At 41.3% G+C, this 18,181-nt stretch overlaps 1 protein-coding gene across 2 annotated transcripts in view; it reads left to right on the plus strand.

Moving 5' to 3' along the window:
* Edrf1 (erythroid differentiation regulatory factor 1) overlaps positions 1-18,181 on the plus strand; it is a 35,096-nt gene that overhangs the window by 12,230 nt on the left and 4,685 nt on the right. For both annotated transcript variants that reach the window (XM_038335624.1, XM_038335625.1), the window contains 14 exons: positions 422-569; positions 645-753; positions 1,190-1,301; positions 2,152-2,412; positions 3,896-3,967; positions 4,255-4,405; positions 6,882-7,070; positions 7,377-7,577; positions 8,165-8,383; positions 10,369-10,592; positions 12,342-12,500; positions 12,842-12,991; positions 14,240-14,393; positions 17,171-17,286. In XM_038335624.1, coding sequence (XP_038191552.1) covers positions 422-569; positions 645-753; positions 1,190-1,301; positions 2,152-2,412; positions 3,896-3,967; positions 4,255-4,405; positions 6,882-7,070; positions 7,377-7,577; positions 8,165-8,383; positions 10,369-10,592; positions 12,342-12,500; positions 12,842-12,991; positions 14,240-14,393; positions 17,171-17,286 — 2,265 coding nt within the window. The remainder of the gene's footprint in view (positions 1-421; positions 570-644; positions 754-1,189; positions 1,302-2,151; positions 2,413-3,895; positions 3,968-4,254; positions 4,406-6,881; positions 7,071-7,376; positions 7,578-8,164; positions 8,384-10,368; positions 10,593-12,341; positions 12,501-12,841; positions 12,992-14,239; positions 14,394-17,170; positions 17,287-18,181) is intronic.

An 18,181-nucleotide genomic window follows, 5' to 3' on the forward strand; every position in this document is an offset into this window, starting at 1 on the left:
AATCTGCAGGCCCAGGGAAACATCTGGAGATGCTTGTGTCTGAAGAAAGAAAAGGGCCAGAGATATGTTTCTTTTTGTTTTTTCAAGTTTGCTAGATAAAGTCCACCTTCATTTATCTTCCTACTGCAAACATTAAGTGGAGAAGTGTTCTGTCTGTGCTGTGGTAGAAAAGAAATTAGACAGTGCCTTGCCTGAGTCTGTAGATAAGAAGTCATTCTTGGAGAATGACACTAGTAATTCTCCTTATGGGCAAAGGAAGGCCCTCAGCTCTCTTTGCCATTTGAAAAAGGAAAAGATTGAAAAACACTGATTTAAATCATGTGCTACATAGGTTTCTACTTGAGACTTACGTATTTGTTTTTAATAGTAAGTAGCTACTCCCTCAGGGTTTTCTAAACTGCCTTTGATTTGTGCTTTACAGAAATATGAAATGATAAAGACAGAAGAAATCCCCAATTTGGAAAACTCTAATTTTTCCACTAAAGTCATAAAAGACATTGCACAAAATATTTTGTCATTTCTAAAATCTAATTGTACTAAAGAAGGCCATACCTACTGGCTCTTTAAAGGTAAGTTAGTGCTTGAATGGATGGTAGTGATTTGGGTGACGGCTGTAACTTGAGGTGGATTGTTTTCCTTTTCAGCTAGCGGCAGTGATATTGTGAAGCTCTATGACCTCACGACTCTGTGTGAAGAAACTGAAGACAAGTACCAGAACCCGTTCACAATGCCAGTGGCCATCCTCTTATACAAGTGAGTGCTTGTAGAACAGACACATCAGCACAGCTTGTGGTACTTGGGAGGCTGAGGGAGAAGCATCAGCAGTTCAAGGCCCACCTGGGCTACATAACAAGACCCTGTCTGAAAACTAAAGTTTAAGATAAGGAGTAGTCTCACTATCCAAGCCATGGCTTCTAAGTACTTTTAAAGGTTTGCATAGTGAAAAAGAATACATCTTAGCATGGGGCTGGCTTGGGGGTTGGAGCGTATGGGGCGAAGAAATACACACAGGCACATTATACCAAATAATGCTCATCTTTGCTGTGAAAGCTCAGTTGTGGCAGGTGGTCAAGATGCAGCATTGGGTGTGTCTTTGTATCAGTCATTCTGTTATCCTTCAACAGGATGAACCTCCAGTCCTGCAGGAGAAGCTTAAATGGATAGTGAAGCTGACATGCTTTTCTTTCAGGGTTGCTTGTAACATGATGATGAAGAAAAATCAAAACAAAAAACACTATGGGACTATTAGAACATTGCTTCTCAACTGTGTTAAGTTGCTGGACAAAAGCAGACATCCTCAAGTAAGATTGTCATGCCTGATGAGTAAACCATTATTGGCATTCTGATAGAGCAATGTTGGGGTGGAACCTAGTCACATTGTTTCTCTGTACTGTGTACCTCTAACTGCATGGAGCTGAACAATATGGATGTGCTAATTCTGAATTGAGGCATCTGTCAGTGTAAAATGCATACTGAAGTTTAAGAGAGAAAGTTGTGTGTTGAACATTTGGTAGATATGTAATTAAATGTGTTAAATTGTTTATTAGATTTCACATCTTCAGTACAACTACTGGAAGATTTAAAATTCCATGTGGCTCCTGTTAACGTTCCTTTTGGACAGCTCATAATCCTAGTAGAGTATGCATTTTTTTCTCTGCTTTCTCACAATTTGGTCTTTAAAAGGATTTATTACAGAAGCGAGATGTCATCATTTGTTAAGAGTAAGGGAGGCTCACGCTCCATACTCAGATATTCCCTTTTGCATATCTTGAGTTTCTCCCTTATAGCCACAGATTATATGGTAACAGTTGTCCGGCAAAGGTTAAACAGTCACAGCTTATAAAGAGACACTCTGGTTTTCACTTGGGATGAGATGGAATTTGCTAGTGTTCTACTTAAGATGCTTTACACATGAAAGCTTGTCTCCAGTTGAGTAGGAGAGCTCAGAGTACACGAATTTCTAAAGAGAACGAAACAGTCCTTCTGGGTTTCACAGAGCACAACTAGGATATTGTAGCTTTGAATTGGGAACTATCCTTTGTGAAGTACCCGTGGTGAAAACAACTTTTCTTTAGACTTCCCCCTAAGACTTTTAGTGTGGTGAGGCAGCTTCAGTCTTCACATCTATTTCTTTCTTTCTTTTTTTGTAAGATTATTGCTTCAGCCAACTACATGCTTTCAGAGCTTTTCCAGTTGGATGAACCTAAAAAAGAAGAAAGTTCAGACTCCCCTTTAAATGAGAATTCTGATGAAAGCTACAGTGAAGAGGAAGAAGAGATGCCCGATAGTGATGAAAATGGCACATACAGCACCAGTTCTGACCCGGCAGATGATAACAAGGCAGTGGCTATAATTAAGTCTGTTGGAGAACTGTCAGTACCAGAAAAATACAAGTCAATTCACCAAATCAGAGTAAGCATGCTTTGTTTGTATTTATGTTGCTAGCCTTGCAAAACATGGCATTATAACTTTATAACTTGAATTTAGGAACCACACGAGAGTAAAATTACCTGGGATAACTGACCCGCATTATGTAAGGCCATGATGAGCAAATGTGCTTAGCCAGGCAACTGTATTTCACTTTTTATGTAGGGGTTTTCCTTTCCTGTGATAAGTGCATAGCATTGTCCTCTCTTTACCAGGGCATTTCTGTCTAGCATTTGAGTTGCTGGTGAGTACAGCTTGTTGGGTGAGCATAGAAGCAGAATTGAGAAGGGAATGGCACTGTGGTCCCCGTGTAGAGAAGACTGGTGAATTACCCATGTGTTACAGAAGAAAGTGCTTGTTCCTGTGGTCTTTGCTGTTGTTGGGGCCAAGTGGACCTTAACAACTCATCCTCTTTAGGTCTGTCTCTTGGCGTCCTACCATCCATCTGTTGGCAACAGTGAACTTGCCTATATACTACCTCCCGATGTTTAGGTACAGGTCAGCCCATAAGACCTCTGGATGCTCACTGAACTGAAATACACTCATGTTTATAGGTAATCTTTTTATTTAAGCTTGGAGATTACCGTTGAGATGGGAACTGTATATCTAAATCTCAGTTCACATTCAGCTTGAGCCCCATATCTCTAGTTAAGTCAGTAGTTAATTGCATTTCTGTGTGTTGGGGAAACTGCACTATCACAACGTCGTGGACTACCGGGACAGTTGGATGATTTAAGGGTGGCATGAGGTAATAACATCCTCTGATTTTACAAAAAATGTTCTATGCCAGTGTCTGAGGCACACAAAGATTTCAGTCATCTTCATGGGAACATGCCTTAGCTTTTCCTGGCCTGTGATGCATGACCTGGCAGAGTGTGGGCTCCTGGGTTCCTAATTCTCCACTTACCCACTCTGCCCTCTGACAAACCCTCAGTCTTCTGAGTGGGGTTTTCTGTGAAAGCTGGTGATTGAAGCCTCCCAGGAGTTAGCCAGATGAAATGCCCTTGCGTTTAATGTCACTTAGTGTAGTTGGAAGCTGTTTCTTGGTTCTGTTCTTTAATTAAGCGGATCAGTTAAAGAAAAGGCTTGGCTGATGGATGGTACTTGTTAACCTACTATCAGATGATGGTGTTACTGACAGTGCTGCTCTCTGTGCTGACGGAAGTAAGCCGACCTACTGCTTCGGTGTGTGTTTATCTAAAGCATTACTACTCTTGAACTTTCTTACTAAATAGAAGTCTTTTTAGAATTTTAAGTGTTGGTCCTCGCCGATGCTAGAAGGTCTTTTGTTGAACATGATTAGAAACAGTACCAATAACATTCACATCAGATACCTATGTTGCCAACCTTAATACAAAGCATGTTCTAAGTTCCTGCTCTGCAGAGTTTGAATAATTTTGGGGAAATGAGTCAGCTGGTTTGCTTTAATAGTAACATGCTGGTAACTTGTCAATGTTTGTCTCTGAAGCCCAGTTGTGCATTTCCTGTTTGCCACGACACGGAAGAGCGCTGCCGACTCGTCCTTAGCTATGTGCTGGAGGTAAGTCTAGGTTTGCTCCTCTCCTCATTGATCAGCAGTCTGCTTATTTGCAAGTAGCACGTGTTTGTTGGTGTTTAAATGTTCTGAATGATGCCCTGCTCTGGTTTTATCTTCTTCAACTAAGTGAAAATTTCATCAGTTTTCTCCCGTCAGGTTGCATGTAGTTCTAAGTCTCTGAGATAGAAATTCTGCTGCGTATTTAGGTTTTCTTTTACTATTGGTAAATGGAATATGGTTTTCTTTTTAAGAAGGGAATAAAAGTGTGTGTATGTTTTTATTTTTTAAAGGGTTTAAAATCTGTAGATAGCAGCATCAAAAAAGAAAGTGACCTTCCAGCAGCTGACCCCAGCACTCCTATCCCCTTAAAATATGAAGATGAATCCACAAGGGGTGGTCCAGAGGGGCTGGAGAAGCAGATGGCCTTATTCCTGGACAAAAGTGAGTTGGCTGCTTTGCAGATAGTGTCTTCGGCAGAGTAGCTGCTGTCCTGTGATGAAGACGGCTCCTGTTGGCGCTTACTGGAATGACTTGAGAAGAAGGAAGCCAGGGAAGTGGAAAGCTGGGGTAGCCTTTTCTTGAAAGATAGTTTTGAGATTCTGTGGACTTTTCTAGTTTTCTAAGGGACCCGCCTCTCCCTGTTAGCCTTGGGAAGCCTGCCCAACAGGTCTTTAAAGAGTTGCTGCCTTGGTAAATGTATGGGGTAGTTCAAAAGCAACGAATTAAAAACCAGACCTTTGGCTCCGGAGGATACCTTGTTTACTCAGTTGTGCTGCCTCTTCTTTCTCGAACTGCAAACATTGACAGCTGCTTCTTTAGAGGCTCTAGAAGATATAAGTTACTAATATTGGTGGCACATGCCAGAAGAGGCAAAAGCAGGCAGAACTCAGAGTTTGAGGCTAGCCTGGTCTACAAAGCAAGTTCCAGGACAGCCAGGGCTATTACATCAAGGAACCCTGTCTCAAAAGAAAAAAGATAATGTGCTTAGAGCTGGATACATGATGAGCACCTACAAGAGATGGCTGCTATTATGCCATTGTTTATGGCTAGAAATAGCTTTTAAAATGTCTAGAAAGCCTCTCACCCCTCACAAAGACCATATGGACTTGAAATAAAAATCTTGTTTTTAAAATAAGTTATATTTCCCTTTCTACTTACACTGTTAAGTAGTTTCAGTTTGGGTTTTTTGTTTAGTTACTTGAGTTGTATGGGTGCTTTACGGGTATGTGTGTCAGTGCATCACATGCATGTAGTGCCCACAGAGGCCAGAAGAGGGCACTGGATTCTCAATAACTGGAGTTACAGATGGTGTGAGCCACCCTTATGGGTGTGGGGGATAGAGCCCAGGTCTTTTGGAAGAGTAGCCAGTGGTCCTAACTGCTGAACCATCATACCTCCATCCCCCTGGTTCCAGGTTTGGGTATTTTTTTTAATAATTTGAAAGTCTTGTTTATTTGAAGTAAAAAAAAAATGTAGAAATAACAAGGGTAGAGGGGACAGATTTCTTTCTCTAGTACTTATGTGGTGCTTCTTATATGCCAGGCTCATCCTGCATTCACGGAGAACCGCACCGAGACTTTATTGTTGCTGTCTAAAATAGCTCTTCTTGTCCCTTTCTCCTATTGAGAAACCCTACTCCAATGCAGGTTTGATGACCCCATTGTAGTCACTTGGGAGGCTGAGGCAAGATTGCTGCAAGTTCAGGGCCAGCTTAGGCTACAGAATGAGACTCCCAAGAAAAGAGAATAAGGAAGGAAGAAAAGGGTATCAATCTTGCTCACACTTCCATTGTCCAGTCTGCTGTCCTTGTCACCAGTGTGTCTTATGAGTGTGCCCTAAACCCAGGTTTATTCTTCTTCTCCTGTGTTAAACAGCTCTGAACATACACAGCTTGTGTATGTGAGCAAGACCTTCATTGTTCTCTGATCTCCTCACAGTGCCTTGTACACAAAGAATGCTATGGCAGCAGAGGAGAAAGATACAGGCCCAGCCCAGGCCATCATAGTACATAGCAGCAAATAGCTTGAAAAAGTATTTGTGGCATTAATAAAAAAATGATCTCAAAAAACAAAAAAGAAAAGTTAAGCTATGGGCTGGGGGTGTTCTTTGTTCCACCATATTTTTATCTTATCAGCATAGTTAGACTTGAGTATTCTGGTGCACTGTGTGTTAACAATGTAGTCCTTTAACTTTATGTCACTATTTCTGTGTCTGGTAGTATGGTTGGTATAAAAGTGATCATGTATAGTATGTATAAATGATCATGTATATAAAATATGATAAGTGTTTGAGTAAAATGATCATGTATAGAAGGTAATAGGACTGGCTCGACTGCTGTGGGTTTTATTTTGTGTTGTGGTTTTGTTAGTGTTGGGGTCACCATTCTCTATCCCAAGCTGGCCTCAAACTTAGACTCCTGAGTGCTAGAGTTAGGTGTGAGTCATATCTAGCAGCTTCAGTGTTCTCGATAGAGAAAATGTAAAGTGCAGTGGGGAGTAAGGGAAAGCAAGCATCTTTGGAGGCAACAGGTAGGAAGTGGCTTTGGCTGATGGGTGTTGACTGGGAAGAATACTGCAAAACAGCATGTGAGCTCAGAGGCATAGAGAAACTGGTCTGATGTCTGAGGTTAAGACTACTTTACAATGTATGTTGTTCGGTAGTTTGATGCAGAAATTGGCGACAGCTGGCAAGTGTCACTTGGGAATTGAAAGTGGCAGTGACCGACAGCACGGTCTTCTAAGCTGAAGACCTTAGAAGCACACGAGTGCTGTGGCACTGCTGCTTTCTCTGCTGCCATAAGTAGGAAAGCATAGTGTCACCAGTCTCGGCCTGCCAGTAGTGCCCGAGTCGGGAGGATTTCAACTGGCAGATTATTAACTTAGATTCAGACAGAATGTGATGTTTCTCCCTATTGCAGTGGGCTCCCTTCAGAAGGGCAATTGTTCCGGGCAGTCTGGAATGACCCCTGGTTCTTGGCAACATAAAATGAAACTTCAGCTGATTCTTAAGTCATCGAAGGCCTACTATATTTTGTCCGATGCTGCCATGAGTCTTCAGAAGTATGGAAGAGCATTGCGATACATTAAGCTAGCTCTGCAGAGTCATGGTAAGATACCCTGAGTATGTCCAGAAGGCCTTGGAGGGAGGGAGACATCTTATTGATAGTGAACCTTCACTTTTCTTCTTAAAAATTTAATTTTAAAGCAACACCTTCTAGCATGTCTTTTTTTTTTTTTTTTTTTGCACAGTGTTGTAACATCTCCTTGGTGTAAAGTGTTCAAAGCCCTGTGTCACCTGATGTGGACAGTGACAGTCAAGCACAGAGCTTTAGCTGATGACAGTCTCTTCATGTCTGCCATGAGTATCAATTCTAACGTCTTTGTGGCTCTCCTTCTCACCATTGTTCAAATAGATACTTACTGCTGCCTCTGCACCAACATGCTTTCTGAAGTACTGCTGTTTCTTTCTCAATATTTGACACTCTGCGGTGACATCCAACTCATGCTGGCCCAGAACGCAAATAACAGAGCAGCACACCTTGAGGAGTTTAATTACCAAACAAAAGAAGACCAGGAGATCCTCCATAGTCTTCACAGAGAGTCCAGCTGCCAGGGTATGCAGACACCTCCCTTGGTCACAGTGGAATTATCTGCTCCCTCATGCCTATTTAAGTATGCTCCAAAAGTGCTTTTTGGTTAACTATTTTATATCATTTTCAAGTTTTAAAATTGAGCATAAAGTGGGTTAAGTACACTCTAGATGAGCCCAGTAGCTAAGAGAAAGTTACCTCATAGCCATATGCTTATATCATCTGTTCTAAAGGGAGATAGTGATTTAACCACAGGAACAGCTCAGCTCACAGCATCCATGTGAACACAATGCACTGTGGTGTAAGTGTCAGTCTTGGGTCTGTATTACAGCTAGCACAGAATACTAGACAGATGTATCATGGGAAAATCTGAATGGTAAGAAATATTTGGTATTTATAGACAGAAAATTACGTTTTTAATCAAACATGAGTGTTCTGGGAAAATACCATTTTATTAATAGACATTTTTACTATGACATTTAAGGTTTTTGTTGTATTGATGAAATGTATACTATATTGCACTTCTTTCTTTTTGACTTAAAATGTCAGATACCATAGGTATTAAGGAGAAAGGGCTCATAACATGACCTGCTTTTTCTTTTTCTTTTAAGGATTTGCATGGGCAACAGATCTCTCTACAGACTTAGAAAGTCAACTTTCAGTTAGTTGTAAATGTTATGAGGCTGCTAATGAAATCTTGCAATTTAGTGACTTAAAAAGTCAGAATCCTGAACACTATGTACAAGTGTTGAAGAGAATGGGCAACATTAGAAATGAAATCGGTGTGTTTTACATGAATCAGGCTGCTGCACTGCAGGGTGAGCGAGTAGGTAAGTGTCTCTGTCCTCTTTGATCCCTGTCGTACTGTTTGTGGGTGGAGCAAAGAACTGGCACCTGAGGGGGTGTGACTACAATGTTTTCTTCTCAGAATCTTAAGAAATAAAATTAGAGAAAACATTATTTCCCCTTTGGGGTTCATTCTTCCCAGTATCTTCATTCTAACTTCTATACTTGAGACTGGTCAATTCAGAAACAGCTTGAACAGCCAGCTATGTGCCAGGTTCTGTATTGGATGTGCATCTGGCCCTTCTTCCACTTGGAAATCTGTGATAATGCAGATCGCTGGGAAATGTGGTAAAGGTTACTTGCAATGCAGTGGAAGTGGAAACTGCCCCAGTTGTGGAGGATTTGAAGAGTTTGGGAAAGACGATACAGTTGGGTCGGTAGTCCCTTAGAAGAACCTCTGGTGCAAGTATGAGGAAGGGAAGGCTCTGGAGACTGTGCAGGGCACAGGAGCCTGAGACAAAAAGTCCACAGGAGCAGCAGGAGGTCACATATGAATTAAGGAAGCAGTTGGTAGAGGTTCAGGCTGCACTGGATTGGTTTGTGACGTCAGTGAATGTAGAAAGATCTAATGGAGGTAGTTGATTATAAATGTGCTGAGCTGTAATGGCTTCGTGCTACCCAGATTGAGAAGCATCCCCATAGGGTGTTAATTGTAGCCACTAGAGGGGCTGTTTGTGGAAAGGCTAGGTGCTGTGAGAAAAGGGTTAGGAAGGGCCAAGCTGTAACTGAGGGCCACAGATAAACTGATCACATCTCTTTGCTTGCTCAGTTGTGAACTACACTTGGCCTGGGAGTTACAAATAGTGCTCCAGGGGGCTGGAGAGATGGCTCAGCGGTTAAGAGTACTGGTTGCTCTTCCGGAGGACGTGGGTTCAATTCCCAGCACCCTTACATGACAACTTATAACTGTCTGTAACTTTAGTCCCAGGGTATCTGATACCTTCACATCAATGCACATAAAATAAAATTTTAAAAAAAGTTGAATAAATTTTTTTTAAAAAAAAACAGTGCTCTAAAGAGGTCATTGTTAGTGGGAGGCTGTCTTAGGTTTCTATTAACACCAACACCATTATCAAAAAGCAAGTTGGTAGGAAAGGGTTTATTTTATTTGACTTACACTTCAACATTGCTGTTAATCACTGAAGGAAGTCAGGACAGGAACTCAAACAGGGCTAGAACTTGGAGGCAGGAGCTGATACAGAGGCCATGGAGTAGAGCTGCTTACTGACTTGTTCCTCATGACTTGCTCAGACTGCTTCCTTATAGAATCCAGGACCAGCAGCCCACCTTGATCACTAAATGAGAAAATGCTTTACTGCTGCATCTCATGGACGCATTCCTTCAACCGAGACCCCTTCCTTTCTGTCGACTCTAGCTTGTGTCAGGTTGACACACAAAACCAGCCAGGACAGAGACCTGAGTGCTTAAGGGACATCTGGAATCTGTCAGTGGGAGAGCATCAGTAGGGTATAGTTAGCCTCTTAAAACTCCATAGAACTATGATTGTGTTTAACACTTTCTAATAACGTGCTTTGCTCAGGTGTCTTGGTTGGTTTTAATCTCAGCCAGTATTGAGAGTGACTGTGAATAAATGAGTAGTTTGCTGGGGTTGCTCAGTACCTGAGGTGGTGACTGAAGACGCAAGGTCAAGGTTCTTCTCTTGGCTTTCAGATAGCCACCTTCCGACTGTGTTCTCATGAGGCCCTTTCTCTGTTAGAGCTTTGCTGTCTTTTTCCCTTCTTACAGGGATCAGTCATACTGGATCAGTACCTCACTCTTAAAGACTTCACTTAGCCTTAATCACTTCTTCAAAGACCTGACTCTAAGTATAGTCACATTGTAAGCTAGTGGAAGTCAGTGCTTCACCCAAGTGACTCATGTGACAGGCATCAGAGAGAGGGCTGCAGTTGACCCCATTGGTCACACTGATGTCTGCTTATGCAATTGTTTTCTTTCTTTCTTTGTGAAGTGAGCAAATCTGTGTCTGCTGCAGAGCAACAATTATGGAAAAAAAGCTTTTCTTGTTTTGAAAAGGGGATTCACAACTTTGAGTCGATTGACGATGCTACAAATGCTGCCCTTCTGCTGTGCAACACAGGAAGACTCATGCGGGTCTGTGCACAGGCGCACTGTGGTGCAGAGGATGAGTTCAAACGGGAATTCTCTCCAGAAGAGGGCTTGTATTACAGCAAGGTAAGGCCTTCACGTTGGGCCTCACCTACTCACTGTCATCCTTCTAAACTTGACTTTTTCTTCACTGAGTAAACTAAATGAGAGCACGACATTGTGATGGCAAAGGAGTGGGCAGCTCCTAGGAGCAGTAAGGTGTCAGTACCGAGGATGGCATATGGAATTACTAGGAAAGATGCTTTAGTAAGTGGTGTTGATGCAACTGAAGTAAATGTTGAGTGTACCGAAGATTGGCATGGAGAGAGTGAAACTGGGAAGGTACCAGAAGATACAGGTGAGGACTGTGTGTGCTGTCCAGTATGGGAGATAGAAATGTGCATCAGAGAGTAGAAGTGGAAGCAAGTCTTACAGTAATGATCAGACACATCACAGGTGAGTACACCCTTTAAGGTGTGAAGAAAAGTTAAAAGAAACTTGAATATGAAAACGGGCAAGTAACCTTTTAAATGGTTTTTAAAAATATTTTAAATGTTTTTTAAAATCTAGAAATTTTAGTTGATATTACATTTAAAAATTGAACCTGTTGCTGGGCGTTAGTGGCGCATGCCTTTAATCCCAGCACTCAGGGGGCAGAGGCAGATGGATCTCTAAGTTCGAGGCCAGCCTGGGCTACAAGAGCTAGTTCCAGGACAGGCTCCAAAGCTACAGAGAAACCCTGTCTCAAACAACAAACAAACAAACAAATTGAACCTGGCACTGAAGAGACGGCTCAGCAATTGAAAATGCTTGATATTCTTCCCAGAGGACCAGAGTTTAAGTCCCATGTCGGGCAGTTGTGAGCTGCCCCACTCCAACTTCAGAGGATCCAGTGCTCTCTCCTGGCCTTCCGTGTACCCACATACGTGCAGCAGACATAAAAACAAGTAAAAAAAAAATCAGTCTAAGGAATAACTCTGAGCCACTTGCTGCACTCATGTAACCCCAACACCTAGTTTACTGAGGCAGGAGGATTGTAGGCTACCTAGCAGGGGGAGGGGCTGAGTTTATTTACCACAATTTCCTACAATGTTAGAAAGAGTACAAGAAAGGAACCTGTGTGGATCTGGAGGTAAGGGCACTTGACACCAAGCCTGATGACCTGAGTTCAGACCCCAAAACTCATGTGGTCAAAGGAGAGAACCATCTTCCACAGGTTATCTTTGAGTTTAAAACATGCATGTGTCCACACAGTAAATAAATAAAATCAAACATTATAAAAAAGCATGAGCACTTAAATTATTAGCTGTTTAGAAACTTTAAACACTCATGAAAAATGTTCCTGGCATAGTACATTTTAAAATGGAAGTGACTTTTAAAAAAAAAATTGTGCATATGCAACAGTTAACAAACACCTGAAATGTAGCAAGTATCACTGGGTGAAGAGGTTTAGTGTGACTGTTGTAAGAATACTGTGGTTAGGTATTTCAAGATGAGGGTGAGCAAATTAATTTTTACAGTAAAATGGTTTTTATAGTTTACTAGTTATACAGACTTTCCTTCGGAGTGAAAAAAAAATAAAGTACATCCTCCTTCAGCAGCCTGTGACAGAAGGCAGCACCAAGGACAGGCCCTGTAGTGGAATTCTGTCTGTTTCAGAGACAGCAGTCTGCTAAAATACTTGGACTGCTTCTCTTCTCCCTTCTTGATGATACCATCCTTTTGTTAATTCTCCTAGATTAAATTGATGTCCAAGTGGTCTGAAGCATGTTTCATTTCACTGTGTTCTTTGCACATTTTTACCAGAGTCCTAATTTCTCCTTTCCCTCTTCACAGGCTGTCGATTACTATTTGAAAGCTCTGAGGTCATTGGGTACGAGAGACATGCATCCAGTTGTTTGGGATTCTGTGAACTGGGAATTGTCCACTACATACTTTACCATGGCAACTTTACAGCAAGATTATGCTCCGTTGTCCAGAAAAGCTCAGGAGCAGGTGATAAGATTTCTGGATTTTTAAATTTAAGCCAGCATTTCTTACTCCTTTATTTAATATTGTACATCAGTCATCTTTTCTTTAGTAGGCAATATTTATTATTTATTAATTTTTCAAGACAGAGTTTCTCTGTGTAACAGCTCTGGCTGTCTTAGAACTCGCTTTGTAGACCAGACTGGCCTGGAACTCACAGAGATCATCCCGCCTCTGCCACCTCCTCTCAAGTGCTAGGATTAAAGGCATGTGCCATCACCCCTGGCAGCAAGCAGTATTTAATATGAAAGTTCTTACATGATTATAAACTTACCTTCTCTCTTGTCCCCATTGAAATACCTAAACAGATTGAGAAAGAAGTGAGCGAAGCTATGATGAAGTCCCTGAAACACTGCGATGTTGACTCTGCGACTGCTCGGCAGCCCCTCTGTCAGTACCGAGCTGCGACCATCCATCACAGGCTGGCTTCCATGTACCACAGCTGTCTGAGAAACCAGGTGTGCTCATCCCAGATTACATTCGATGCTATCTCTAAAAGTATTCCCCTTCCCTTTTCATGCTTTGTGTATAAAAATATTTTAAAACCCACCTTTTCCTATCAGCTAATATAACTATTTTTAAAAAACATAGAGGGTCAGTGTTTTTTCCTTTGCATCTGAACCATGTACTTTACTATAATTGATTGGGTCTTAGTGTGGAAATCATTTCCTGAGTATGTTACTTAGTATTTATTTAAATGTAGTTAGACTATGTATAGTTCTGTTCTCAAGGCTAGAGGGAGAGAGTCAGCAATTAAAAGTGTTTGCTACCCTTTCAGAGAACTTAAGTTTGATTCTTAAAACCCACATCAGGCAACTTATAACCACTTGTAACTTCAGATCCAGGAAAATCCAATGCCTTTGGCCTCTGCAGGCACCTGTACTCGTGTGCACATACTCCTCTTCCACATATACTCAAAAGTAAGCATTTAAAAATAAACCTTAAGGGCTGGAGAGATGGCTCAGTGGGTAAGAGCTTTGCTTGTTCTTCCAAAGGTCCTGAGTTCAATTCCCAGCAACCATATGGTGGCTCACAACCATCTATACTGAGATGTGTTGCCCTCTTCTGGCCTGCAGAGATACATGCAGGCAGAATGCCATATACATAATAAAAATAAATTTAAAAACAAGTAAAAAAATAAAAATAAACCTTAAAATATAGTTCTCCCATCTTTGTAAAATGGAGTGTGCATATGAAAACATCTGGAAAATATCAGTGGAGCATAGATGCAGTTTAAAGAACAAGAAGGAATACCCGCTGTGCCTGGGGATAAGGGAATGAGAGAGTACTTGGAGCCTTGTTTTTGTTTTTGCTGTGTTATGAACTTGAGGGAAGGAGTTGTACTGCCTTTTCTCTCCCATGGATCACTGCCTGTCACTGAATGTCTTGTCTCTGAGACTCATCCACACTGACGTGTGGAGCCCCTTACTAAAAAATGAGTTCATTTTTTACCGAGTTTTTCGAGACAGAAATGCACTCTGCCGTTCAGACTGGCCCAGAGCTCACTGTGTAGCTGGCTTACTGAGAACTTATTTTCTCCTCTCAGTCTCCTGCCTCGCTTCATTATCTCCATGGCAGATGTACGTGGTTATTCTAAATTAGCTTAAAGTTTATAAAGCTGTAAGAAATAAAAGATGAGAACAGTTAGTGATACAGGCAGAGGCTTGGGATTTTTATTTTACTTTTTGGTATGTTTTTGTTTATAGGTTGGTGATGAGCACCTTAGGAAGCAACATCGAGTGCTGGCAGATCTCCATTACGGCAAAGCTGCGAAGCTCTTTCAGCTTCTCAAAGATGCTCCCTGTGAACTGCTTAGAGTGCAGCTAGAAAGGGTGGCGTTTGCAGAATTTCAGATGACCAGTAAGTCTGACTTCTCAGATACATGGTGGCTGTTTTCTGGATTGTCCTAGAGGGAGGCTAAGCTGTGTGTGGCTCTTGGATATAAGCAAGACCGTTTTCCTGTTAATTTGCCTGGTGTTAGACCCTTTGTAGCCACTGAGAGAAGTTGCTACACTTTCTGAAATGCATTTTACGAAGTGAATAGAGACTTTAAGATTGAAACAGTATGGAAATCTTGGGTGGAGAAGTAGCAGCATGTGAACGAACCATAGTTCTCACTTGCTCCCTATAAACATTGAACTGACACTTGGCAGCTTTGATTGTGGCTGGAATGGATACTGCTGTGTAGAAAATGGTGAAAGGTGAGGCCTTCATTGTATCATCTTCACAGCAGAGATTAAGTGAACGTTGTGACTTCTTAATGCTCCCAGGGTTCCCTCAAGTTTTGTCTCGGTCTCCCCTTGCCCATAGTGGTAGCTTTTGAGAAATATCTCTTATATGGTAAGAAAACTATTGTTTAAAGAATAGCAACTCATCTTATTTCATCTTTTTTTTTTTTAATGTTATAAATTTAAGCTTTTAAGTTTTTGATTTTGGAGCATTCCAGATATCTGATTTTGGAATTAAGGAAGCTCAGTCTATAAAAACTATACATATACTCTAAAATAGGGAGAGAAGATCTGAACTGTTCTAGCCTAAAACTGTCTGGTTAGAGATGTCAGTGGTACTTTAAATTGTGTGACTTAGTTTATGTGAGATAGAGCCCTTGAGAAGGGCTTAAGAAACTACAGGTTTACTACCTGGGCGTATAGGCCATAAACCCTTGGAGGATAGGCAAACTATTTCCCTGTGGTTCTATTTAGAAATGAATTTATTACCATTTCTAAAAATATTATATTCAATTTTTATTTTCTGCCAGTGTGTATGCATGGTAGATGTATGGAATTGGCTCTGGGACTGAGCAGTGTACTCAGGGTAGTCTCTGGGTAACTTTTCACTTGCATCTTGCAGTATTCTGACATATTTAAATTCTTCAGGATTCCCATGCATTTTTATAAAAGAATAGATACTGGAGATGCAATCTAAGATGATTGTTGTAGTTAATTGCCTTTAGAAAACATTTTAGAGCAAGTGAGATAGTTCAGTAGGTAAAGGTACTTGCTACCATTCCATCCCTGGGACCTGCAAGTTGTCTAATCATCTGGCCTCCAAACATGTCATGACATATGTGTCCCCTTCCCCCAACCCCTGCCAACACACACATACAATAAATAGATGCAATAAAAAGTTTCAAACCACTCTAATACTATAAATATCCTAAAAATATAGTTGGAGGTATAAGGCAGGGCCAGAGGGTGGTTAGCCCAATTTGTAGGTTTTGTAAGGCACATTAGTAAGTGCTGTCATTAATAACACTTCATCTTAGTTTACCCTAGTGTTTGGGGCTTTTATACCTTTTTTATGTCTGCTTCCTGTCCTGAAGGTGCCATATCTACACTGACATATTCATTGACTTCAGGTAACAGGCTATTTTAGTAGTTTTAGATTACACTTTAATAGAAGAAGGTGGCCATTAGCAGGTGGGGAATTCTCTGATGCTAGCTGCATACTTGAGGGCTCTGACATCATCTGTAGGGTTTGGCAGTTTGTAAAAGGACCCAAAAAACTCACTGAAAAGCTATCAAATCAACCAAGGAAGTGGTCAGGAATGCCCCAGAAATAAAGCTCCTCATTGTCCTCTTGATGCACTTACAGGTAGTGCTGACCCCGCCTCATCTCAGCAATGACGTGTAACTGTGGAGTCCAGAGTACATACTGGGATTTGGGTGCATGGTTATACTAAGCCTCCAGCCTTTCTGGAAGATAAGCAGTCACCCTGCAGCCCAGAAACTCCATAGAAACCACACTGTTAGACTGCCCAGTGTAGCTCAAGCCCCTCAAGTAGATAGAGACACTTATGTAATATTCACCATACTGAGGATAGATGGCCGAGGGAGCCACAGAGAATGGCCAGACCTTTCTGTGGAGCTTAACCCTTTGCTTACAGCACTGTACTATACACACACTGAATGTGAACAGAGAACAGGAGTAGAGGTGCCTTGCAGTGACTGGAAGAGTATAATACTCACTGGACCTACCTTTGAACAGAAAGTGTAGTACTTTCCAGTAGGACAACCAATATTAAATTGACTCAGCCAACTTCACATAACTGAATAGTGGAATGACTTCTGAACCACAGGCTCTTCTTGTCTGTTGGTCCCTATAACCTAATACTTTTAGATACTGGCCACTATTCCAGAGAGATTGGTGTGCTCATCATATAGAGCCAAATGCTGAGGTGAAGGAACATTACTACAACTACATTCAAAAGTTAAAGGTAGGGGCTGGAGAGATGGCTCAGAGGTTAAGAGCATTGCCTGCTCTTCCAAAGGTTCAATTCCCAGCAACTACATGGTGGCTCACAACCATCTGTAATGAGATCTGGTGCCCTCTTCTGGCCTACTTGCATATACACAGACAGAATATTGTATACATGATAAATAAATAAATTTTTTTAAAAAAAGCTCAATCAAGGCCCACACTGGGCCTTCATTAAAAAAAAAAAGTTAAAGGTATTATTGTAGCATAGTACTTTGGCTAGGCTTAGTATTTTTTTCTCTAAAAGAAAAATTAGTAAACAATTTATCTTTTGATTTGTTAGGATTGTCATAAGCTGCCTTTGTAGTACTTGGAAGTCAATAACACTAGATGGCTTCATAGGTTTGTAGTCTAGGAATGATTATTTGTGTTTATTTTAGGTCAGAATAGCAATGTTGGAAAGTTAAAAACATTATCTGGGGCGCTTGATATCATGGTGAGAACTGAGCATGCATTCCAGCTCATCCAGAAGGAGCTTGTGGAGGAATGTGATCAGGTAACTGGAGAAAACTTTTATGTTTATGGTGTATGTAAGAGGCATATGGCACATACTTATGAATGTATGTATATATGCATATTACTGCATAAAAGTACATTACTAGTTGGTTAAAAGTCTCAGTCTATTTGTGTATTATAACAAAATACTAGAGTCTGGGTTAGTTGTTATAAAGAAGTTTATTGACCCATGACTGTGATCCACATTTGAGAATCTAAGTAGCATGGCACCATTGTCCTGGTAAACGTTCCCAAACCATGTTGAGCATGGTGAAATGAAAAGAGAACAGGCCACATGCATAATGGGAAGAATATGAAGTCGCTTCTTTGTAACAACTTATACTTGGGAGAACTAGCCCAGTGTTGATGCAGAAATACAGCTCGCACCACCAAGAGAAAATGAGATAATTTATTTTGCAGCCACACGGCAGCTCCCCCACCCACTTACTCAATCCCTGGGAACTTTAGTTTATTCTAGTTAACCTGGTGTGCTCTCCAGAGGCAGCATTGACATGGGTAGGGCCCAGTAAGTCCAGTTACTTTCTCCTGTGCCCATGTATCAAGTCCATCAGCTCACAGCCACACACTGCACAGGAGCCTCATGATAGTATTACTAACCTACTTTAATGCATATTTTTTATATATATTTTGAAAGTTTTTTAAGAATGATTGTCAATGAGCCATAGTTACCAAGGGACCTATTAGCAAGTTACAAAGCCTCTTAAGGTTATTTTTGTGGTTTGGATGTGGCTGCCTTTGCTTTCCAAGAGCAGGAAAGCCTGTGCTCTCAGTCCTAGTGGACTGCCCAGGAGCATTTGCTCCCCAGGCTCCACAGCATAGTTCAGCATTTCTGCAGAGTGCGCCCCACTACTCCTCCCGCCTCTTACTTTTCCAAC

The sequence above is a fragment of the Arvicola amphibius genome, chromosome 1 (genome assembly GCF_903992535.2).
Source record: "Arvicola amphibius chromosome 1, mArvAmp1.2, whole genome shotgun sequence".
NCBI lineage: Eukaryota > Metazoa > Chordata > Mammalia > Rodentia > Cricetidae > Arvicola > Arvicola amphibius.